This window comes from Clinocottus analis, unplaced genomic scaffold (genome assembly GCF_023055335.1).
Source record: "Clinocottus analis isolate CAN_PGR_092001 unplaced genomic scaffold, fCliAna1.0.p SCAF_15, whole genome shotgun sequence".
NCBI classification, from domain to species: domain Eukaryota; kingdom Metazoa; phylum Chordata; class Actinopteri; order Perciformes; family Cottidae; genus Clinocottus; species Clinocottus analis.
In genome coordinates this window covers 352719-378842 of record NW_027175876.1, presented here as the reverse complement: position 1 = coordinate 378842, position 26124 = coordinate 352719, and the positions used below count along the sequence as shown (strand labels likewise).

At 45.3% G+C, this 26124-nt stretch overlaps 1 protein-coding gene and 1 long non-coding RNA gene across 6 annotated transcripts; one reads left to right on the top strand and one right to left on the bottom strand.

Moving 5' to 3' along the window:
* Positions 1-82: 82 nt before the first annotated feature.
* On the top strand, positions 83-10036 carry LOC137786012 (uncharacterized). The gene is made up of 3 exons (XR_011077543.1): positions 83-146; positions 9737-9797; positions 9915-10036. It is a non-coding gene; the product is annotated as an uncharacterized lncRNA (long non-coding RNA).
* On the bottom strand, positions 3076-26124 carry ankrd6b (ankyrin repeat domain 6b). 5 transcript variants are annotated; one of them, XM_068577601.1, is made up of 16 exons: positions 25930-26124; positions 12384-12724; positions 8610-8708; positions 7425-7523; positions 6938-7036; positions 6636-6734; positions 6367-6465; positions 6055-6153; positions 5886-5963; positions 5682-5786; positions 5506-5604; positions 5263-5409; positions 4997-5149; positions 4715-4828; positions 4333-4615; positions 3076-4031 (listed from the first exon to the last, which is right to left on the bottom strand). In XM_068577601.1, the coding sequence occupies exons 2-16, from the start codon at positions 12507-12509 to the stop codon at positions 3442-3444; spliced, it is 2289 nt and encodes a 762-aa protein (XP_068433702.1). In that variant the 5' UTR covers positions 12510-12724; positions 25930-26124; the 3' UTR covers positions 3076-3441. The 5 variants fall into 5 exon arrangements, with proteins under 5 accessions (XP_068433702.1, XP_068433704.1, XP_068433703.1 ...); XM_068577603.1 differs by having other exon boundaries at positions 4333-4612; XM_068577602.1 differs by having other exon boundaries at positions 12384-12721.

The window sequence follows — 26124 nt, the reverse complement described above, 5'->3', positions numbered from 1 at the left end:
TTGTGGTAAACAAGAAAGGACTACTGCCGCCGGCGGAGGGAGTCTATTAACCGAACAACAGCCAGTGATTCGAGGCGTAGTGATTCACGTTACTTTCTGCCTGCAACAAGTAGAGCGACTGAACAGAGCAGAGACTTCAGCACATGGTGAGCTTAAACTTACGTATTTTTACTAATTAATATAGTGTGGAACGTTAGTAATGTAACAGTTGTGTAGCTCGTGCTTTTTAATGGCATGGAAAGGCTACTATGTGGTTTTATGTTAGCTTAAGTAGCGGTAACTAGCTAGCTAGCTAGCTTAACAATTTCCCGGGTCTGTCCATGAATTTATTCTAAACAAATAGATGAGCTATTCCTCCTGAACTGTTGATAAAACGTAATTAATGTAGAAATATAACATACGGATTAATCATTTCATGTAAGTGCAATAATTTTTAAATTTTATGAGCAATTTTAAGTTTTTTTGCTCGAAGCAAATCCCTAACTGAAGGCGCGCGCGCTGACTGGCTCACACGTTTGTGAACGTAGCTGCGTACGAGGAGCGCATGCTGCGTATGAGGAGCGCATGCTGCGTCTGAGGAGCGCATGCTGCGTATGAGGAGCGCATGCTGCGTCTGAAGAGCGCATGCTGCGTATGAGGAGCGCATGCTGCGTCTGAGGAGCGCATGCTGCGTATGAGGAGCGCATGCTGGGCAGAGCTGTGGTTTTCAAATGAGGATACATGAAGAAAAAAAACATTTAATATTGGTATCCATTTTAAAATAGTCATTTAATAAACATTCAATAAAATATAAGTGTAAATATATACATTATATATATTATATAATATGTTTTATTACATTTAATCAGGCACTGATGTGTATTAAATAATTTGTTTAACCAAAAATGCTAGAACCACTAGTGTAGAGGAGAGCATGCCGCATACTGTTGTAGATTAAAAACATTCATATACAATTATACGACCGGTAAAGACAAAACAAAACATTTAAACTCAGACGGAGAGGGTCAGTGATGCCACAGGGCTGTGAGCCGGGTGAATGTAAACTGTTGAAGGTTGCAGGATGTAGTTGAATAAGTTTAGACTTAACATGTTTACTGAGTTGGATTATGCTAGATAGTGTCTGATAAGTTATTACTAACAATTACACAATACATTACACATTTTTTATTCTAGTGATATTTGACATGTTTAAGTTTCAGAGGCTAACCTGTATATCATATTTTTGTATATATCTTAAATATCAATGACTTTGAAGCATCTGCCATTAAACATTGTTTGTGTAGATAATATGTGGTTCAGTGTGTGTTTACTGAAACAACAATTCAGCAGCTGTAAATGCTCAAAGCACCGCTTAAGGCCTTGTTTTATAATGTGCGCTTCATTTTTAATTTAATGCGCAACTGATACCAACTAATACTAAGAGGTTCAATAATAAAAACTTTTTTTTAAAAAGAGCAGAACTTACCGGCGGTAAACCCGGGTTTCTCCTCCTGTGTCACAGCAGGTTGTGTGTGCGTGTCCTCAGCTCGTCTGAACACCTGCAGGGTACAACGCTGCCACGCCTTATCCCACCACACACGCACACACACACAAACAGCAAACACACATACTGCTGCCATGTGATACCTGCTGCATCTCGCTCTGTGTGTGTGTGTGTGTCTCTCTTTGTTTTGTTTCTAACAGAAAAAAAAGTAAATTATAAGAAACCAGGAAGTCTCTCTTCCTCAAAATCACCTGTTGTGTGTGTACGTTTGTGTGTGTGCTTGTGTGTGTGTTAATTTGTAGAGACAACAACCTTCACCATGGAGCTGTCTAATGCAAAAAAAACCTTCTGCCTGCTTGGTGTGGGGGAGGAGAACACACAATGTGTGTGTGTGTGTGTGTGTGTGTGTGTGTGTGTGTGTGTGTGTGTGTGTGCGTGTGTTTGCTCCTGTTCCCCTCACCTGGACACTGACTCACCTTGATGAGAGTCAGATCTCATGTCTCTCCTGATGAATATTTCATGTCACTTGAGGTCGTCTGTCTTCTGGCTGCTGTCTGTTTGCCCCGAAATGCTTTAAACCCTAAAACCCCGTCAGTCTGCGTTCAAACAGGGTTCATAAGTTCTTGTTTTTGTGGCGTTAACGTTTTTGTTTAGTTGTTCAAAGCTAGAAATGATCAATCAACAGTTGACTGGTTGCAGAACGCTCTTTCAGCCACTGGGGGGCGCTGCTGTCATCTGAATGATCAGTCCACTGTGTGAAGTGAACTTTGTAACGTTACGGGGAAATATCTCAATGTACCAGTGATGTTTTTTATAAATATATATTTATATATGTGTTATTTAGCTGTGCTTGAAAATTTGAGGAAAGAGCATATTTTTTATAAATGTTTTGATTATTTTTCAGGTGTAAGTTCACAAGCCAAAGACCCTTTTTTGTGTTTTATTTTACAAAAAGTCCAATAAAAAGGCCACAAGAACAGTAACGACATGTTAACATACATTTATTTTTTACCTCTTTATTTTTATCTCTTCTGTTTATTTTTTATTCTGAGGTTCGCTGGCAAGTTATTTTTAATGTATTTTGCCATTTCTTATTGACAATTTATTAAATTGTTGAATAAATATTAAAAATAAAAAAATCAGCTAACAAGTTCTATTTAGTTGTACTGGAGTTTCCTCACTAGAGGGCAGCAGATGACATCATCTCTGTTTACACACGCTGCCTTCATGCGCTGTAGGAAATACAAGGTTTTACTTGTTCTGTCTATTTAGGAGCCAGAAAAGAGCCAATAAAACAACTGAACATGTTTTATTTGCTTAAGAACAATTTATGCATATCATGAATATAAAATAAATTAGTTGTAAATTTGTAAATGTAACTATGAATGCCCACTAGGTGGCACTGTGATGTTTAAAGTTGCCAGTTAAGTCATATATATATATATATATATATATATATATATATATATATATATATATATATATATATATATATATATATATATATATGAACCGCTTATCCTCATTAGGGTCACGAGGCGATGGAGTTAATATGTTATTTTCTTTTAAAAAGACACAACATAGAGGAGCAGTCACAATTCATATTTTATATAAATCTGCCAGACCTTTGTTGGTATCAAAGAGAAACTACGAATGCCTTCAGAATAATTGTTTTATACAAAATGTTTCTGTCACAGAGAGTACAGAGTGCAGTATTCACATGTGAAACTAAACATGTACGAGCAGACGCTCTCGACATCAAACAACTCTGAGCTTTCTTCATGCGACAGAATCCTCCAACTGGGAGACGAGTCAGTTCAACGGGTCAGAGTTCATCTGAGCTACTCAGAAAAGACCAGACACAAGTTCATGAATACAGAGCACGACTGGAGAAGGACTTATGCAGCGTGTGTGTGAGGCTGTGTGTCTCTGTGTCTCTGTGTGTGTGTGTCTCTGTGTCAGCAGCCGTCGTGCCTGCCGGTCCTGAGCGTGCTCAGCTCCTCCTCCAGGTGTGTGATTCTCTCCATCAGAGCGGTCCGGTCCTCCTGCGCTCGCTGGTCGGCCTGCCATCGCGCCTCCTGCACCTTCCTCTCGTACCAGCGCTCCATCTGCGCCGACACCGCCTCGAAGAAGTACTGGGTCACCTCCTGTGCGTGCATGTTGTCCCTCTCCTGTGCGAAGGAGGGCCCGCCGGGCCGGTCCCCAAACACCTCCAGGGTCCTTGCCCCGCCCGCCGCCCCCCTGGACTTAGTCCTGCCCGGCTTCCTCTGGGCTTTCCCTCGGTCCCGCCCCCGCTCCTTGAACCCGGCTTCGGTTCTGCTGCAGCGGCGGCGCTCTGCGGCCGGGGACAGGCTGCCGGACCTGCAGCTCCGCCCCCCCCTCGCCCCGCCGGGATCCGGGTCCACGTCCCGCGGGGCCCGGTTCTGGTCCCGGTCCTCCCTCTGGGTGTCGGCGCAGATCGCGGGTCGCTCCTTGGGCCGGACCACCTGGAGCGACGGCAGCGGGCTCCTGGCGGCTGCAGGAGCGGCGCCGTGAGCTTTATCGCCGTCTGTCAGAGGTTCATAAATATACTTTATTAATAGAATATTAGTATCCAGCGGGTTTTAAATGAGACATGAACAATGAAATGGTCTCGATGAATTCATGATGTGTTCAAGGACCGTCGGAAAGTTGTAAATCTGACGATTATGAGCATTTTTACGGCAACAAACGGTGTCGTTTTCCCGCTGTTTAAACCACAAACGGATATCAGGGTTTGACGTGAGTTTAAATAAAGCGTCGAGGTCTCTCTGTACCTGATGTACCTTCACACCGCGGGTTTGGTGTTTGGTGTTTGTGGCGCCGTTTACCTGGAGAGCTCTCCACATGAACCACAAAGTAGTGGTTGGCTGAGCCGGCCTCCCCCCGGCTGGAGTCCAGTGTGGCGCCGCCGCCGTGGAGCTCGGGGCACTGGGAGCCGGAGGGCAGCGCGGTGAAGCCTCCGCCGTCGCCATCGGCTTCGTTCAGGCTCTCGGACACAGAGGAGGAGCGCCGCGGCGGCTTGACGGCGCCGGACTCTCCGGTTAACCGCGGGTCCATGTTGTGCAGCTTGGACAGACACCAGCTCTTCAGCTCGCCCACCAGAGACGCCTGCTGAAGCCAACACAAGAGTTTGAGGTTTACAACGGCTCCACGAACGCATCGGCGATGACCTCGCCGGCCGCGGAGCCCGTGATTGGTCGTCGGCGTTACCTGTCTCTTCTCCGCTTCCAGCCGCTCCTGCGCGGCTCGCTGCTCGATCCTCTGCAGACACTCGGTCCTCTCGGCCGACACGCGCTCCACCGTCAACTTATCCAGAGCTCGGATCTGACGGGAAGAAAAATATCACTAAACGCATCCGAACGTTGACACGTGAACATTAGCAAGGGGACGCTAGCACGCAGACCATAGCACATGGATGCTAGCACAGGGACGCTAGCGCGTGGACATTAGCACATGGATGCTAGCACTGGGAGGCGAGCGCGCAGCCGCTACCTGGTGTTTGTTCTTGCGGTCCAGCTGGCCCATCTTGCTGTTCATCAGGTCTTGGACGGTGTGGATCTCAGTCTTCATCTCCTCCTTCGTGGCCTCCAGCTGGTTCTCCAGTTTGCTGATGAGAGGCTCGCAGCGGCAGCCGTTCAGAGGAGCCTGAAACACAGCAAACGTATTTAGTCTGACACGTTTTTGTCCATATTTACCACAGTAACGCTTTGAGCTGGTAAAACGACTTATTTAATGTTTTGCAACATGTGAGCCTTCACCTGCATGACCTTGCCGTCCTTGCCGCGGTACAGCGTGTACAGCTGATAAGCTTTGTAGTTGTGCGGCGGCACGTCGGCTCCTCGCGGTTTGCATTTCCTCCTGTGAGCGGCGGCGTCTCTGCGGCGCAGCGGCTCCGACAACGACGGCTGAAACAGACGATCGTTACTCTCAACGCGGGGGCGAACCTCCACCAGCAGAGAGGCTCGCTTCCCTTTTTTTTTTTTAAAAAGAAGTGGACCTACTTTCTGCTTCTGCTTCCTCTCCGTCTTGCCGGCGGTCACCTCCTTGCCGTGTTTGCAGGCGGCTCGGTCGCTGCTCTGCGTGTCGTCCGCGGCGCTGTCCTGGAACCGAACCATCGGTCTGTGTTAACGGGTTTGCGCTTCACTTTGTGGCCTCGTGACCTCGGCTCAGTTCTCACCTTTTGGGGCAGCATCTCGTCTCTCGGCACAGACTGAGCTCGGCCCTCGGCCTTCAGCTTCTCCCTCCTCTTCCTCGCGCTCCGGCCGCGCACAAAACTCTGCACCTGCACGCACAAAACCACCAGAGTCACAGCTGGAAAACTGACTTTTTTTGTACAGATACCACAAGAATAATATGTTCCAATCCTAATTTGTATTTTCACCTGTGGAGCTTTGGTGAGCAGAAGAGCCACGTCTGGGTTGTTGTGTTCTCTGGCCTGGTCCAGAGCCGTCTGACCTGCCTACACACACACACAGACACACACACACAAAATTAATTACAAACACTTCCTCTGAGCATTAGCGATGTGGAAAGCGGCCGCAGGAACTCACGCTGTTGCAGACGTGGCTGTCTGCGCCGGCTTCCAGCAGCAGACGCACAGTCTTCTTGTGATTCAGAGCAGCAGCCACGTGCAGCGGCGTGTCCCCAGCCTAACACACACACACACAGACACACACACAGAACAAGAGACTTCAAAACCCCTGACGCCTGTAGGAACATCACATCTTGCAGCTCAGGACCGTGCAGAGTGACGAGATGCTAGCGATGCTAGCTATGCTAGCGATGCACTTGCTCTTCGGACATCGTTTCCTTCCATTCAGTCGGACTCCAGGTTTCATCTCAGCTGGTGGGTTTGAACTCACCAGGTTTTTCTCTGACACGGAGCAAAAGGCTCCCAGCAGGATGCGGATCACGGCCACGTGGTTGTAGCGGGACGCCACGTGCAGACACGAGTCGCCGGCCTGCAACGTAACATGGAGCGCTTTTACAAAAATTATATTAAAAAGATTATGATTTGATCTCAAAGATGTGTCGTGGCAGAAGGCGAAAACTAATGAAGGTCTGAGGCTGCAGGGATGTCACGGCTTCACATAAATACGCTTTACATGATCTAAATGGGCTGCAGACTCACGTGGTTCTTGTGGTCGGGCCGCGAGCCGCCCAGCAGCAGAACCTTGCAGCTCTGAGCGTGACCGTTCTGACACGCCAGGTGCAGAGCCGTGTTTCCCGCCTGCAAACAGAACGCCGTCTTTTATTCCTGCTCTCGAGGCTCCGTTCTCTCCACGGTACACATTACGGTTGTGCGTGTGTCGCAGAACAGCGCCCACTGTGGCCACAAGGCGGAACTGCAGGATGCCGTTACGTCGGTTACAAAAATGTGGAATCGCAGCGGCTAAAAAGGTCACCAGGAGGCCGTGACGTCACTTCCCTCACCTTGTTTTTGGCGTGAGCGTTGGCGCCGGCCTTCACCAGCACTTTGACCGACTGGCTGAACCCGTGCCAGGACGCCTCGTGGAGCGCCGTGTTGCCGTCCTGACGAGACACAAGAAGAAGAAAAAAGCCTTCAGGACACTGCCGTCCTCTATTCCTGCTGTAAAGAACACAGCGACTCAGCGTCGGCACCTCACACGACCTCACTTTAAAACATCCAGCCTGTCCCTTTAATGGCGTCCCAGTGGATCAGAAATAATCCAGCCAGTGATTAAAGCCCTTTTCTCTCCACATAAATCCTTTACAGTTGGCTCATTTTTGGCAATCGCTCTAAAATGCAAACAAGTGGAACGTCGTCTCCGTCACCGGACCACAAGGCGCTGGTGTACCGATGAAGAACCGCACATATATTGGGGAAAAGGGTCTCTAATCACATCTTTTGAGGGACTATTGTGTGTTTGTGTGTGTGTGTGTGTCCTTTGATGCGCACCTTGTCCTGTCTGTCCAGTGCACATCCTTCCTGGATGAGAGCGCCGATGACGTCGCTGTTTCCCACCACGGCGGCTCGCTGCAACGCCGTCTGCTCCCCCTGCCGACACGCCGACACACACACACACACACACAATCAGAACTTTGTGTCAAGACTTTTTTTTATTTTCGTTTACTTTAAGTGGAACTTTTCCACATCAGTAGCTGGTGCACACACGTCATTTATGATTAAATGAATATAACATTTGGGGAAATACACTCATTGAGCAGTTGCAGTGCAGCTTTTAACATATAAATAACACCATCCATCAGTATTAAGGACGATAAATCCATCAGAAAATATCACAGAACATTGATAGAGATCATCTTTATCCCTCCAAACATCTCTACTGAAAGAAGTGTAACATAAATAATATCCATCCCTTTATGAGTGGACTCCTTTTCAATAAGCACACCATGAATCCCAGAGATCAGCAGTTCTGACTCCAGCAGTGAAGATGTTAGTCCCAGAGTGGTTTGTATAAGCGTGACAGACCCAGAGGGAGGAAAACCAAAAATAATAAATGAAGATTAAGCTCACATTTATGCTCAGCCCATTAACATTCAGCACACAGAGCAGATTAGTGGAGAGAGAGAGTGAACTGGTTTGACATGAGAGAGAGAGAGAGGAGCGCTGGGAGAACGAGCGATAGAGGAGGGAGAAGAAGAGGAGTTTACTCGGGAAAGGAAGGAAGGACTGAGGGTGGGAGTTTCTGCTGGCTCAGTTTTGGCTAACCTCCTTCACTCTCCCTGATCCTCCAGGCTCTTTCCCAGCCCTCCTCCACTGTCTTCTCTCCTCCTCCTCCTCTTCCTCCTCCTCCTGCTGACTCAGCCTGCACCTCCTGCATCCTCCTCCAGTCCTGGAGGACGCACTGGGGCCCGTCGCGGAGCTCATTGACCACAGAGAGTGAATTTGGCAACGCCAGCCGTCTGGCTTTTCGCTATCGGAGGGAAAGGACTCGCGTGCCGAGGGAAACCCGACGAGTGGACAGTCCAGAGCGTCCCATTCGAGGCCGCTGGAGGTCATTAGACTAGCGGTGCGTTTACAACAGCAACAAAACAAAATGAAAGATAAAAGTAAAGAGGTAACAACTCCATCAGGACGGCGGCGCCAGAGAGCTGGAGGCGGAGACTCGGCTCTACTCACGTCGTCCTGGATGTCCAGGTCGCAGCCGGCTTTGAGCAGGATACGCACGACCTCGATGTGACCTCTGTAGGCGGCCAGGTGGAGGGGGCTGCGGCCATACTGTACGGAAACACACACACACACACAGGGCCCGGTGAACAAAACACGGGTCACACACAATGTGAACAATGGATTTAAAGAACTTTAAACCATATTTTTATGACTTTACACCAAATGTCCATGAGCAAACATTGTGTTCCATGACTTTCTCCAGGTTTTCCATGACTGTAAGAAGCCTGAAAACATCAGGGTGCCCGCACACACACACACACACACACACACGGAGAAATCTCCGTAACGACTCGACCGAAAACAAACAAACTCTTAATCTGCGGTTTAAGAGAATCGTGCAGAATCTGCACATCTGTTCATGATCACTGAGCAGAGGATCAGCTGTGGGATCTGTGGGCGGAGCCTGAAGAGGGAAGGCTACTTAACTTTGGAGAGTTTTTTTTAAATAAAAAAATGGATTTGTATGATTTAATGTATAATTGTAAACGCCAAACATGAATCCAGCTGCTCCGTTGTATTTGATTTTAATGGTTTTATTGTTCTTCTGCTTTATTTCATTGCAAACTGAAAGTTGAACAAGATGCATCTCAAACATTTAAAGCAGAAGACAATAAGCAAAATATTCAAGAAGTTTATTTTTTTTTGTAATATTCTTTCCCTTTATATAAATTGCAAATAATTATTTGTTTTCTGAAAGTCATTGCTGAAGGATGTATGTGCGTGTACAGACATAAACACACACACACACACACATATACACACACACACGTGTTGTGCATAGTTGCAGGATTTACATGTACAGTGACACCAGCATGGTGAGGTAATAGTCCAGTGATGCAACAAGCGGAACTTCCTCCAGACAGTAAACCTGTCGAGTAATTACATAAACACAACGCTGGTTCAGAGGATCAGCAAGAAAACTCAACACAACCAACAACACAATGCTCTGCATGCAGGATAACAACAACACAATGCTCTGCATGCAGGATAACAACAACACAATGCTCTGCATGCAGGATAACAACAACACAATGCTCTGCATGCAGGATAACAACAACACAATGCTCTGCTTGCAGGATGACAACAACACAATGCTCTGCTTGCAGGAGGATGACGCCGCAGGATGTCGACACACAGGTAACACACTTCAAACACGGGGATCCAGGTAATCTCTGTTAATCTGTCACATTACTGAGTAAACGTAATTACAGATCCGGTGTGTGTGTCTGTGTGTGTGTGTGTTCCCACACGGAGGCGGGTGCTTTGTTTTGGGCGCGGCTCTCGGATCGAGTTACACCTGGAGAGGAGCCGCCGGCCGAGCTCAGGTGAACCGGCGGCCCGAGACCGAGCGAGCCGACCGATGACTACGACGGAGGGACCGACAATATAAATAAATAAATATATATATATATATATATATTTTTAAAAAAATATATATATATATATATATATATACACACACACACAAATAAATTATATATATTTTTTTTTAAGTTTATATATAAATAAAATAATATATATACACAATTATTTTTTTTAGTCAAAGATTTTCTGGGTTATGTATTGATCTGACGCTCTAGGAAACATTACATTTTCTGCCATTTTATGTTTTAAAAAACCACATAATCAAAGAAAATAACCCGCAGATGATCGGATAAAGAAACCTTCGTTACTTCAGCTTTTCTTTCACTGTCACATTATTTTATGAGCTTCAGAAGAACAAAGAGAGTTAAAGTCTGGACGCATTGCTCCCAAACCTCTAAACCTTTATCTCCTCTGGTTTTATTACCAACCTCACTGAACTCCGCGTGTTATCCTTTATTCCTCCTCCCTCTCTTCATCTGTTCCTCTGCACCCTGCGTGGCGTCATCCTCGTGAACACGGTTCCTACATTTCGGTTCCCGAGCAGAGGAATGTTCCGTATGAAACTCTGCCCTCTTTATCCCGGATTAAGTTTTCATGACGGCACGCTGCCAAAAAACACCAGAATGCAGCCGCTGGAGACAAAACCATCGGAGCGGAGCGCCGGCACGTTGTTGATGTCGCCGTTACCGCACAGACACACAACACAATCATGCAGGATAAAGGACACACACACACACACACACACAGCTTCCTCTCATTTCAGGTATCAGACAAAGCAAATATGTATAAAAACACTTCAGATTGTATACGAGTGTGCCTGAGACCTTTGTCTCCTATCGTCAAAGATTCCTAAATACAGGAATGATGATGATGATGATGATGATCTCCTGACAGCGTAACTGACGCACAAACAGATTGTGGTGAAAATCTGTTTGTGTGCTACAACGGACAACTTGACAGGCGATGTGTGAGCTGGATGAAAGCATGAAGCAAAGCCTCAGGGGGCTCTGACACTGTGTGTGTGTGTGTGTGTGTGTGTGTGTGTGTGTGTGTTAGTCGTTTTGTGGGAACATAAATATGATTACACAGTCACAATGAGGACTCTACTTCCTTTTGGGGGTAAAATGTACATCCCATAATGTAAATAGTTACTGTCATGTAAACACAACTGTCTGTGTGTGTGTCTGTGTGTGTGTGTGTGTGTGTCCATCTGGCCGTGTAACAGCTCAGCTGTGACACCGTCACACATCTGGGTGCCTGCAGCATCCATGTCAGACTCCTCTACAAGTCCACGAGAACGTGATCCCACTTCTCTGGAGTTGTCGCTTCATCCTCAGAGCACATCCACGTGCAACAAACACACAAAAAACCCTTTTGTTTTTCACACCGGCTGTACGTCGACACACCTCCGAAGTATTTTCAGAAGCTGAAACACTAAAACCAGACGGACCGAGCGTACCCGCGGTTCACTGGAGCGCGTCTACGAGCCGCAAAACAACCCGGTGACACAATGGCAGTAAGACGACACCCTGAAGACGCAGACTCTTTAAGGGAAGATAACGCTTCGGTTTCTTTCACTGCGGTTCTGCTCCGTCGGTACAGAACCTGAAGGACGAAACCAAACAGTCAGTTAGAACCCAAACCGGTTGGATTGTTATTAACTCGGCTTTTTCTCGCCTGCATGACACCGACTGCCTCCATTAATATACTTTCTGTCAAGTAGATTTACTGTAACGCTCACATATCACACACATACGACTTTTTGAGACCGTACGACGACTAAAATTCACATCTTAACCCCCTAAACTTAACCCGAACCTAAACTTAACCTTGTTCTAATCTTACACTAACTTTAACCTTAACCTTAGTCCACCCTTAAACCAAGTCCCTATCCTAAAATGTAACGATTTGCGTTATGGGAAAGTACATTTTAACCCCAAAAAGTAGAGTCCTGATTTGTGACTGTAGTCATATGTCCCCATAAGACCACACACACACACACACACACACACACACACACACACACACACAGAGAGACACACACACACACACGGGATGGACACCGCCTCTGTTTTTAATGGGGGAGTTTTCCCTTTTCCAATGTGAGGGCTCAAGGACAGAGGATGCAGTGTGTCGTACAGATTGTAGAGCCCTCTGGTTTGTTTTATTGGGCCACACAACTCAACTTTAATTTAATTTAATCTGAAAGCCCCTTTTTGTTTGATCAAAGTGGTTTTCCAATGTTGAGTCCATACAGCTGGACAGGAAGTTGGTTCCAGCCAAGATACCTTGACAACCTCTAAACGAGAAGACATGAACTTGTAAACTGACCAAAATGCCCCCCCCCCCCCTCCTCACCTTGGTGACGGCGACTTTGGCGCCCTTGTTGATGAGCTGCACCACGTTGTCGGCTTGGCCCTTGTGCGAGGCCACGAGGAGGCGCTCGGAGAGAGCGAGGACCTCAGCCGCCTCCCGCTGGCTCATGGAGCAGTGGCGGGTGACGCCGCCGCCTTCGTCGTCGTCGTCGTCACGGCGAGGCAGCTTTGGCGGTCGCTCCGCGGGATCCGTCTAACTCATGGCGGCGAGCGCCGCTGCGGACGCGTGGAAGCTGGAGAGGCTGCCAGTGCCGCCGCCGCCGCCGCCGCTTGCTTAAAAACGCCACAAACTGCCGGGATGCCTCCTCTTCATCGTCTCCGCTGCTGGGAAGAGAGAACAGGAAACACGGCGAGTGAAAACAAGCCAGCAGGTGCTGCGCTCGACGCCGGCAAACAGGAAGACAGGAAGACGGCCGACATCCCTTCTGCTAAACACACGAAGCAGCAGGAAGTAAACGAGCTCCAACGAACGGATGACCTCTGGTGACCTCCAGGATAATCACGGCCTTGTGAAACTTTACAGCCACTTACTGGACTCAGAGGGCATTCAGAGGATATATGATGACAAGAAAAAGGTTTTCTGAGACGCTCCCAGAGCAGAAGCTCTCAACAATCAATCACAGTCAAAAATACTTTAAAACAGTGAGATTCTTGCAGAAATTCTAAAATGTCGAAAGCATTCGAGACCAAATCACAGTACTGAACTTTAAGGGTAAAAACTGTCAATATGTTCCTCATTATTTGTGTTTATTTCTTATTTCCTGTGAGTCCTGGATCACACGTGTTTGGTGAGAAACAAAACAAACTGGAACAAAAACTGTTTTTTAAAGAATCAGGGTCCATTTGGAACAGTCTGCATCGTATATTTACAGTATTTGAGTGGTGCATGCCGGCGCTCCTTCCATGCGTGGCGTCTCTAATTAAGTCTAAATATACTAATAATCTATAAAAAGACAGACGGGTGACAGGTACAGCAGGCAGAAGGAAAAGCCTGTCGACTTTAGAGAGTCATAAATCCTCCCGTCCACGTAAGTGGGCTCTTTTCTTTCTAAATTCTTTGACTGTTATCAATCCAGAGTCATAAAAGCAGCTGGTCATAATAAGAGTGAAAACAGACGCTGCGAGCGTGTTCTGACAGGACGGCTCAGAGATTAAAGACTCTGCATTACGCTGCGTTTGTGCCGTCAGAACTCACAACCACATTTATTACAGGGTTTTGTCCTTTTTTTTTATAAACTTCTGGTGAAAACGTTTGTTATGAGCCACGAGGTGCTTATTGGCTGTGAAACAGGAACTGTGGGCAGGATGATAATCCAGGCTCACTAAGCCTCACACACACAAACACACACACACAGTAGAAAAGGGGGGATAACTTCCAAAAATGTTGCGTTTGAGGCATTTTGGAAACACACAGTGAATGCATTCACAAGTGTGTTAAGTATGCTATGCTAAGCATGCTAAATATTCTCATTACGTCCGGGTGGAGGTGTGAATGACTCAGTAGGGCTTCGGTCAAGGTTCTCACAGTCTCGTGTTCATCCAACAGTCGCCCTCAATTAACTGGATTAATGCTGCTGTGTGATGCGGGTCAGGTCCTCTGATCCCTCTGAGAACCTCAGTGGGCCTCGAAAGGTTCCTGATGGGACGCCTTCAGGACGATGAAAACAACTTTACTACATGTTTAATCAATTATAACTATGCTGGAGCTGAATTCAACCTTCACATGATCAAGAACATGCACTTGTTGTCATTTTTCATTCATGCAATTTGCCCATGATGCATTTGGTTTGTCTCCTTGCTGTGGCTAACCTGAGTTGTATTGCTCCTCATTGTTTTTTGGCATTTTTCAAACAATGCAAAAGACAAAAAAACACCCAGAGACTTGCCTAACCCGGCCCCTGAGCTTCAGATGGAGTGTGTTTACACTGGTTATTAAGAAGAATGCGTCTCTGGCATAAAAGGATCAACATGTCGCTGCAGCCCGAGCAAAACTTGTTAATCAAAGCCAGCGTCCAATTTGAATTATGCAAATAACAACAATGTGGAACATTTGACAGCGAGCTCGCCTGCAGCCAATTACAGTTATTCATGAAGAAAGTCACTAAACCAGACTTTATTTAGCAAGAATTTGCAAAGAAAACGAGTGCATTGCTGCAGCAGATACTCAATGAAGTGAATGAACGCGCTTCATGTTGGAGGAAAAGCTCAGACCGGTAACCGGAGCCGAGCTCAGGATGTGAGCGAGACGGCATTTTCATCTCCACGCTGATTTGTACTGTGAAGAGGAAGAGGAAGAGGAAGAGGCACGGCCCATCTGATCCCTGGAGTCTAATCTGTGATGACAGGTTCTCTAATGACAGTGTTTCATTACTGGAAACACAGCGCGGGGCAGGAGGACTTCAACCAGGCCGCCGGCGAGACACGGACCAATCCAGAGAGACACGGATTATTTCCAAGACGTTAGAGCGTTCGTCCCGACTCGACCGTGAAACAGAAACATGGCCGAGCGATGCGACCCCTCAGTCGCATCGCTGCTGCAACTTCAAAGCACGGCAGCGTCCCGCGCTTTTAAAGGCCTTTGTTCTCAAACCGTGGGGCGCGCCCCTCTGGTGGTACGTGGCGGTGTTACAGGTGGAGCGCAGAGGGAAACGCAGAATGTTTTTAGTTCAAGATCTTTATTGACAACGTCACCTGTTCCAAAAGTACAGGACATTAACAGATACATGGCGGAAAGCCTGTACCTTCATGTAAGGGTCTGAAATATGAGGTCATAATGACATTTTCTTTTGCAAAATGTTAGTTATTAGTTATTTTTTGCACAGATTTTAATAAAGAGATTTAACATTGTATTTGTTTTTGTCTGATGGAGCCATCTCTGTTACTTCAAAGTGTACGCAATTTTATCATTTAAAAAAGAAAAGGAAGTTATTGCGATTCAAATTTCAGCACGGACTGCTTCGTTACACTTTTGTTGGGAACATTTTCCTTCCTCCAAAAACAAAGTTTGAGACTTTGACGGCTTCATTCACGACGCGAAAGCTCAGAACAAAACAAAATCTCCCTCACTTGCATCGATTTTTGCAGCAAAACATTCGTTCAGAGTGAAATCACTCGTGACAAACAGACGATCCTCCCTGCTGCCGGTGTGTGAAGGCCTTAAGACGACAGCAAAACGCAGTAAAGACGAGGTAATGGTCTGGAAACCGGACCGCCGAGTACATCAGAAATCAGGCCACACAAGGTGGAACGCCAAAGAATGCACGAAACCCTCACAGCCGAAGGTCAATTCACTTGAGCTGAAAGGAGACGCTGGAGCACGATGGCGACATGTGAATGGCCGCTCCTGCCAGCTGGAAAACTGAATAAGATTAAGCGAGGAGGGGCGAGGTGAGGAGGGGGGTCTCTCCCTCCCTCACTGCATTCCAGTAGATTCTCCAGAAGATCCTGTTCAGTCGGGGACCCGGAGCACACAAAAGCCGGCCTGGCGGTGGCAGCGAGGCTCCTGGCGTGCAGCTAGGCAACGCCGCCTTTTGTGCAAACGCTTTTTTTTGTTTTGTGGAGGCTCAGGATTCCTGTTCGAGGACAAGAAATGCCAAAAGCACCGGCTTTTCCCATGGCCCAGCGAGGAGCCCTGGAGAATACTGATCAACCCGCTCGCCCCGCTGGAGGAGAGAAACCCAAACAGCCTGCAAGCGACCCGGGTTGTTTACTGCTGGGAGGATTAAAAATAAGGCGATAGGGGAGGTGGAACGATTTGTTTGTGAGCCATGTTGTGGCGAAGGAGACGATATCTTAGCGTTGTACTTGTTTCATACTGGATTCTGCATGAAACCGGACCTGGGACAAGGTCACATGGGACCTTTAGTACTTTAATACTGAAAAAACAGCTGTTAAGTGCTCCAACATACTGTTAGACTAATAGAGACTTGATGTGATCGTGGACAACCACACGGACCTCTCCTTTAGTCTTTTTGAAGAGCAAAATTATGCAATTTTTGGCCATTTCTTTCCATCCTGGTTCCTTCAAATAAACCACCTTCAACCAAGTGTAAAGATGTCGGCTTCGGAGGAGAAGCCACAGTGCAAAAAACACTGTTCATGCACTGGTCAATTTTGAAATGTTGCTTTCACATGTTAAAAATATGCCCCAAAAATATTTATGGAAACTTCTGTACATCGTCACCATTTGAACACAGAAGCTCTGAAGCCTGGAGTGAACAAACCGGTGTGACACAGAGCGTATATGAACACGGAGGACAGGATTACTCGTCCTCTTGTGTGTCTTTTTATTACTTTTCCCCTGGAGGGAGGAGTTTGGGTCAGTGTGAGGTCAAGTAGCCCGGAGAGAAAACATCCAACAAAACGACATCACAGTAACTATTTCCACTTCTCACATACTTCCAATTGAGCCTCCAGACGGCCGCAGTCATCACTTAAAAACTGCATCCTCATATTAAAGCTCTCCCTCACTGCAACAACCAGACAACCCGTAATGAAAATCAGCCTCTCCGTTCCTTTAAACCAGATTTCATGGCAGGTGTGGGTCAGAGCGACTTCTCCGACGGCCGACATGTTGGATCTTGCCGTCCGGAGGCGCGATGGCTTCATTCAGAGAAGCAGCTGTGATGAGCGGCGGCCGCTTGATAACCTGGCCGACATGTAGACCTGCTCTGACCTCCCGTTCACGTGAAGGCAGCAAACACTTCAGAACGTCACCAAAATACTGCGCGGAAGCGTGTCTCCGTTATGTAATCCATCGCTAAGTGTGAGCTCACTTCACATGACGCGCGCTGCCGAGCTGTTTCATAACGGTTGTAAAGTTCGATGCATTCCAGCGCTCACAGAGACGCAGCCGGGAGGAGGGAAGCCACGAGTTCAAGAGAAAAGAAACGTCTGATTTAACTTGGATCTCATCAGATGATCTAAACCACTTTATTTCAGTGTGAAGCTGCAAGTGAACGCACCACAAGTGGCAGATTAGTGTGTAGTTGCACAGTGAAAAGTCCTCACTTTGCAAAATACGGTTCAAATGTCGCACAGAGTGTTCGTGCTCCTCCAAGTTTTATTGAGGATACTTTTAGGGGCTGACTTGCGTTCACCAGCAGGCTTTTTATTTCTTTTTCAAAACATATGTATAATAAATCAATGACAGGTGGCTAACCCTGCAGCGCCGCAGGAAGAAGTCCTAAAAACTCTGTTTGAAATGTTAACGTTTTGTTCTACGATATATGAAGCATCAATAAATACCACACTCGTGATCTTTGACCCTTTTAACGTGTCGTAAATTTTTTTTAAAAAGGCGGATAATCAGTGTCAAAATGAGACGACTAAACGTCGTAATAGTGAACAACAGCAACAACGACCTCGTTGTGTATAATCGCGCCCGTGTAACACTATGCTTTACAGCATAGTGTTACAGTGTGTAGAGTCTACACACTGCTCCTAATGCAAAGGTCAAATGTCATGTATGTAACTGTGACAATAAAGATCAAGTTAATGTTGAGTTTCTGCAATAATCACTGTTTTGTCACGGGAACTAACATGCTGCTGAGCTCCGGGGCCGGGCCGTCCATGCAGCGTTGTATTTATTGCATCATGAACACGTTCCAAAGTTTAACTGCCTGTTAGGTATTACACTGACAGCAACACAAACACACGCTCTGGTGGGATGAGGTTTCACTAGTTTTGCACAGCAAGTGTCTCAGCGACTACAAATTACAACAACACTACGACAGCCATGAATTGCACCTTTCAAAACGGTGCTTAGCTTCTTCTTCTTCTTCTTCTTCTTCTTCTTCTTCTTCTTCTTCTTCTTCTTCACTTGGCAGCGCTGAAGTCGGTGTCACTTTGTAGCCGTCAGCACCTCCACCATGACTGATAAAGAGGAGGACGGGGCATCCTTTAAGACCTCGGAGAAGCAGTTGATATCCAGAGTATGCCAGGAATGTGAGCGCATAGCGCCGCGCCTGTCAACGTATCCAACAGCAGCACATTCACAGCTTTCATGAAAGTTTTAGTGGGTGTGAGGACGTCAGATCTGACCAACAAGGAAGTGATGTGACCGGTCCACTGATCCCTAAAAAAATGAAAAGATATTCTGTTCCTGCTTTCCATTAGTTTCTCCCACCAGAACGTTGGCTTGTGATAATCATTTGTAGACTTTAATCAAAAACTTGTCATCTCAAAGGGAGGGGGGGAGGTAAGGTTGACTCCTCTGGTTGTATAGAAGTCTATGTTCATGTGTTAAAGCTGCATTCTTTCTCCTGACCATCAGGGGGCGACTCCTCTGGTTGTATAGAAGTCTATATAAGTGACTCTACTTCTCTCTTGATGTATTCCCTCAGTAAACATTGTAAACATGAGTTTATGTCTCAATCTCTAGTTACAAGTCTTCTTCTATACAGCATGATGTTCATTTAGAGCCGCTTAAAAACAGAAATGTTCATATTAGGCTTTTAGATTTGTTTCTACTTCCCCTCCCAGAAACCAGCCAGAGCTTCTTATGTGACATCATATGTTTTTCACTAATCTAATAAAGCCTCTTCACACTTCCAGCAGCTTTGAAGCAGTTCATGCAACAGATTCCCTGATGGATCTCATCACGTACCAAAACTCCACGAGAGGTCGAGTCCCACAGATCCAGCTCGACACAGAATGAACATCCACGGGAAGATGGAAACGTTCAAGAACTGAGTCTGCATTAGGTTTGTGTGGCAGAGCATGAACAAACTAAAATTAACTTCGGCGTCCCGAGCTCCAACAGCGCCTGCAGTGCGTTCCTGTTATGTGGGTCATCCCTTCCTTCTGTTTGTATGAGCACTCGCAGCCCCGTTAAAGCAGCCTGTGTTACCATACAGTCCCACAGGGCTCTGCACAAGCTTTAAAAACACAGCTACACTCTATTCTCACTGATCACCACTTGTCATAGGAATTACTACGAAGGTTTTCAGCATTTTATTTTAATTCCACTTTACTGAACTCGCCTGGAACCGGGACTTCTGCGTATTGGTACATCCATAATAGTGTTTACATGCAACCCTTGTAGGTTTAAGTCATCCTAGCTAGTTGCTTAAATACACAACACCTGAATAAATAAATGCAGGCTCTGGGCTCTCATCACATCACGAAAAACAAACCTACTGAATTTACAGAAGAGCCGACAGCTCAGCAGCAGAGATACAGATTCAGATTCCCCTCGGCTGCTCTTAACAGTGCAGCTATTTTCCCAGCAGGAGGGCCCCCCCCCTCCCCCTTCCCTCTCATACTGTAGATGTGAGGGATCAGTGACACGACTATTTAGTGTGTGTGTGTGAAAAGCAAGTGGTCAGAATGGGAGCTTCCCCCCCTCGATCCCCCTCCTCCCACCGGTGCATTTCACTCAGAACTCAGCCATCTGTCTTTCCTGCACCAGTCGGGGACCGAGAGCCAAAACCAGATTAAAACAATACTTTGACCCACTCGCTAATCCCAAGATCTGTTTCAGCGCTAGCTCGCCGCCGCACACAGAGGCCGAGAGATCCCGAGCTGATTGAAGCATCTATCGTGAAGGGAACGGGACACGAGCGCCGCGGAGTATGAACCAACGTTTAGGGGATCGAGAGAAAAGTCCCGTCCCTTCAGATGGACTTCATGTCGGGGAAGAAGATGTGTACGCTAGTCAAATTAGCATTTTACCCCATTAGAGTTGTGCCATGAAGCGCATACATAGCGTTTGTTAAATGAAGAGAAAAGTCATGTTTTGTTTTATAAAACTGTAAAAGAAATTGTGAAAAAACTTCTGAAAAAAAATTCTGTTACCAGAGTAGCATGAAAGTGTCATTAGCATGCTACACAGATGCTAAATAAGTCAAATTAAATAACTTAATGCTTCATCCACACATTCAGTTAAAGTGTCGGAAAGCACATCGCTATAACCAGATAATCTGCAAATCAGAGAACAGTAGTACCAGCTAGTACTAGCTAATTAGAGAACAGTAGTACCAGCTAGTACTAGCCAATCAGAGCACAGTAGTACCAGCAAATACTAGCTAATTAGAGCACAGTAGTACCAGCAAATACTAGCTAGTTAGAGAACAGTAGTACCAGCTAGAACTAGCCAAACACAACCCAGTAGTACCAGCCAGTACCAACACAGCCCAGTAGGGCGAGGCCACCCAGAAGTCTCTTGGGGGTAAGAAACAACATGCATGGAACACGGCTAGGTGACCTGACGTAACGGCCATGTTGGATTTGTACATTGTGTGAGACAGTTCACTAAACTACGTGGTACTAAGACTCTCTGTGACTTCCTTGTCGTGCCATGTGATCTCTTGCATTGACACGCGTGTGTAAATCACGGCACAGTTCAAACAGGACGTCTCTCTTAGTTAACTACCACACATACTTTCATCACGAATGGGGCGAGGCTCCGGCGCTATACGTTATCAAACATGTGTGACTCTCGGGGGCTAATCCTCAGGTCACCGCTGGAGATAAACCTTCTGTCAGCGGCACGTCATGCCACAGCTGATCCAGATGTGATGGCCGTCTTAATGAATGGTACAGAGGTCAACCTACACACTGGGCTAAAAATACCAACATAGCGTGCCTTTTAGTGTTAAATCACTGTTCTTTTTCACTATAGTTTGTTTTAACTATTGTTTTTGCATGAAAAGTCCATTACAAATAAAATGCAATATTAGTAGTAGTAGTACAACTCTGCTGTATGGGACAGGACCTTTAAATTACTTCAGGGCTAATAGCGTCCTTAATATAATCAGAATTATTAAAATTATTAGCCAAATATGTGGGAACATACGAGGAATTTGAGTATTGTTTTTACATAAAAATAACTGATAGAGACAAGGGTAATAAAGCTTGCTGCATGAAGGTGAAGAAAAGTAGCGAATAACTATGTGTAAATATAAATATTACATAAAATATATAAAGAGCACCAATGACCAACAATATAATCAGAAATAAAACACCTATATACACGCCAAGTGTTCTGTAATGTAGTATAATAGTATAATTTTAACACCACAACAAACAAATTACACCTCAAAAACTTTCGAATGCAACACAGGGAGCGAAGAAATAAATTATGAAACTTACAGATTTGGTAAGAAAGTAGTTTTTTTAGTGCTTTTCTCACGCTTCACACGCGATCAGAGGACGTGTGAATGCTGTAACGTTGTCCTTGTGAAGGGAAACGCTCCCAGGGGGAAACTGTGTGTGGCGTCTGCGGCACGGCGTTGTTTAGGCGTTGTTTAGGCGTTGTTGGTTTACAACCAGAACATCTTATCTACGCTGCTGGACGAGATCAACAACAGAGATCAGGTTTCAGAAGTGACGCTGTCTTCTGTGAGACTAACGGACTGCAAAATTCACAACGTTATATTGAAATAGAAATATTTTTTCCTCAATTTCTTGAAAAAAGATTCTGACTAAATCTTAACTTAAATACACAACATGTCATTTAAAGCTGCTACTCAATCAACACAACAGCAAGTAGCGTTGCATCATGGGAGTTCTTCACCATTGTCGTCATTACAGTCAGCTTCTCCCGGTCAGGAGGGTTTTTGATGATCAAAGAGGTCTCATGATTTATACCGATAAAAAACACTTTTCCCGTTAAGAATTCATGTTTCTCCGACGCCGTTTGACGTCATGTGTCCCTGCTTCAATTTGTTCAGCTTGTTTCTCTGATAACTTAAGATCCAGATGTTACGACGATTAAAGTCCGTTATCAAGTCAAAGTGCGTCATTAAAACGACCAAGATCTAAAAGAGCGTGTTGTAAAAAAAAGTGGCTTAAAAATGAAAAAAAGACTACAAAAAAAAGTTTCCACTTGGAGTAGAAAAAACCTCTTCTTCACCCTGAAGACTGATAAAAAGTATCTTAAATTATTATAATATCTGTAATCTGTGATTCAATCCAGTCATTCAACTGAACCGTTTGGGCCAATGAACAGAAATAATTTGACAGAATCAGAAAACACAAATGTAATATGAGCCAAAAAAACTTTCTATACGTATTTTCTCAGTGCTTGTGGTCTTGGATGTTATGCTCTCCACACAGAAATCACTACAAACCATAACCTCACACATCCATCTCCAGATCGTACACAAGAACCACTTGCTTGAATATGCATGTGTAGCAGAGCGACAGGATTAACGGATGCAGCTGCACAACAAAGAAGAAGACCCTCCTTTAAGAGAAAAGAGAGTTTGAAGCCCCCTTTGCCGTCTGGGAGCCGTAATCACCTCCTGGGCTCCGGCTTCATTGTCCGTGAGCAGCGAGCAGGAAAAAAAAAAAGGCCCCTTGTGCTCCTCAGAGAGAAGCCTCCACCCTTTTAGAGCCACTTTTACAACGAGGTCACCACCCGTGGGCTCGCGAACACATTACCACAACAACGACGCAACATGCGGTCGTTAGGTGAACAAACTCACGCGGCCACGCCTACTTTGTCTAAATCTAATCTGCCAATCACAATATCCACTGAGAGGAATAATTAAGGATAATAGTATTGGTAATAATATCAATGACTACATTTATACTCTGCATGAATTCAGTTTTTTTGGAACACAGGACTTTGAACCAGGAAACCAGTGTTCATGTCCAAAACATATGTATTTTGTTAACATTTGACTTATTTTCGAGCCCATCCATGATGTTTTTTTGAGAAAGAACAAAGATTCAAGCTCCTTCACCAGTAAGCTTGTCTTCTTCAACACACCGTCCATCGCCTCCCTGGAAGCAGAGCGCTCATCCCAGGAATCAATAATCTCCTTAAATCACAGCATTAATATCACAGATTGTACGTATTATACATAATGGGACGATCGGCCCCTGAAAGCATCACAGGGGAAACTAGCAGCCGTCAGACATCTTGACCTGCGCTGGACAACAACCAGCATCAGGCTGCATCTCACCATCTGACAGACAAATCTAATCACGGCCTCTCGTACGGTGTCGGGTTTCTGGAGCTTGTAAACCCCGCCCCCTGCTACCCTGCGGCCAATTAAGGCTCATTATGTGCCCATTACACACCTGGTGACCTCTGACCTCGTCAGCACTGAGCCGCGCTAATCAGCCCCCCCCTCGGGGACGAGAGCAGACGGACAGACGGGTGAGGCCGCTCGTACTCACAACTGTGTGGGTGAAGTCACCGACTACACACACACACACACACACACACACACACACACACACACACACACACACAGAGCGTGACGACAAGGCTCCACTTTACATTGTCAGGATGTTTTTTTGTTCAAAATTCTGATTCCTCGCACTGTTTTGTTGTGGAAATTACATTTGGAAATTACAGAGCGTAGATTTAACTGCTATTATTACTCTTTATGTCCCTATTTGTTCACATATGACTTTAACAGCTTATTTTTGAGAATATAGTTTGCATTGTATTTTTTTAACCGCTTAAAGATTTAAGGCGATATTGTATTCGCTGTTTTGAAGATTTGGACTCGCCCCTCAGTTCACCGAGGTGTTTATTTGCATATTTACACCTGCGTGTCTACAGGTTGTGAGCTTATTTTGTACATTGTTGTGTATTTTGAGCAGTGGCTTTGAAGACTGAGATGTTTACTGAGGTGCAATAAATCCATCAGTAACAAAAGAGCCACTGTGTTGTGTATTTCCTGAAGGTTTCGGGGGGAAAAAAAGCTTTTACAGCACAGAAAAGTGGAATGACGAGGAATCAGGGGCACAGGATGAATCATCAGTGTAACTCAATCTCACGTGGATTCAATAGCTTTTCACGGTGCCGTCGCTGTTAAGTTCAGTTACAAAAAGAAGTATTGGACAACAAAGTATGACAACTTAACTTAAAGAGCAGTAGACGTGTGACAGTATACACGATTATCCTGCCCAAAATATTTTGAATTCTCAACATTATCATGTACATAAATCTATTTACTCAAAATGAGTGCTGCTTATCAACCTGTGGTGACATTTAGTGACTCTCACAAACATAGTTTTCATCCTGAATGAATACATCACGTGCATTTCCTTCCACAAAAACAAAAACCTGCATGTTCATTCTTTAAGAATTAAATTCTTTCCATCAGGAACAGCCTGCTTGCTTGCAGGCTCTTCCTGCCTTTGAAAGTTGAAAATCCAGCTTTGCATCATCTCACTGGGTCAATTTCTAGTGGAGGAATTCACCAATACATTTTAAATACACTTGACTTCACCTAAAGACTCTTAAACTGCATAAACAAATCACATCACAAATCATAAAAGTGCCTTTCATCACTACGAGCTCACTTCTTCCTTCCTTCTGGGTATAAGTTGATGTATTGTGCCGAGGTATTATCATTATCACACATTACCGCCCGGCCTTTCCTTAATAAGCTCATATCTTGAACTGTTAAATACCCTCAATGTGAACCCTTATAGAATTAAACATTTAGGTTAAGCCTTAAGCTGCAGAGAAAATTTCACTTAAGCCTACTTTATTACACATTTCCGGGGTATTTTTCTTTCAGGCGCTGTCGCCTAATTTGCATCAGATATTGCACATGCTGTTATGCATCCAGTGGCCTGATTAATGTGTAATTGCTTCATTTATTCTCGTTTCCAGACGTCTTATACACACACACACACACACACACTTGGTTGCACTGAACCCATCTGAGATAGGACCAAAGTGATGCTTTTTGCAAGAATATCATGCAGTAACATCAGTGACTCACTGTTGTGGATTTATAATATTATAATGAGAACGCTGAGGGGATATCGTGGAGAGGTCATCCAACAGTGAACAGCACAGATATGTAAATACAGTCGCTTTCTTAAGGGACGGCATTTTCACTTAAAAATGTGATATAAAAATATAATATAAATGCTTTGACAGTTTAAGGGAATTGCCTTGCCCATCAAATTGTGTCAGTATACAAGTTATTTATACACATACAGACATACCGATATACACTATATATGCATACATACACACACATACACAGGGCTCATGTTTAATGAAAAAAAACATATGTCCTCTTTGAAAATAAAACAATGTACAGTATTGATTTCTAATGCCACTTTTTATATTTATATTCAAAGCTTTACTTATGTGCCACATGCCGTATTGTTTGGAGGTAGCATATCTAAATTCATTGATAGGCAATATGTGAATATTTGAAATCAAATGCTCATATTTCTTCATTCATCTCGAACTTATTTTTTTAACGCTATATGACCAACCCAGGAGGGGATTAAAGGGATGTATAGGGACGTACCGCGGTATTTTAATAACAATAAAGTACAATAAAGTCACTGTAAAGTTCGCTTTTCGTCACCAGAGAGGTTAACAAGCGGCCACCGTATCGCCTCGTACGTGTAGAAGGGAGCGTAATGGCACGAGCGGTAGCCGTTGGAACATTTAACGGTTATTCGAGTACAGCAGTGATTTGCGCTCGAGGCGCGTAACTCCAGTGTACGCAGCGCAAAAACAAGCCGAGTGAACGTTGATGTTTAAGAGCAAAGAAAACACGACAAAATAAACTGCGTTATTGAAGATAAGAACTTACTTTTGGAGAGAAAGTGTCGCTCGACAGCGTCGCTCGGACGGAGGCGGCGGAAGGTTAGCTAGTTAGTCCCGACAGCCGCGTGAGCTGCACGTTGAGTGAGAGGAAACTAGCGAGTGAAGACACACGGACACTGCTGCTGCCACCTCTCTCTCTCTCTCTCTCTCTCTCTCTCTCTCTTTCACTCTCTCTCTTTCA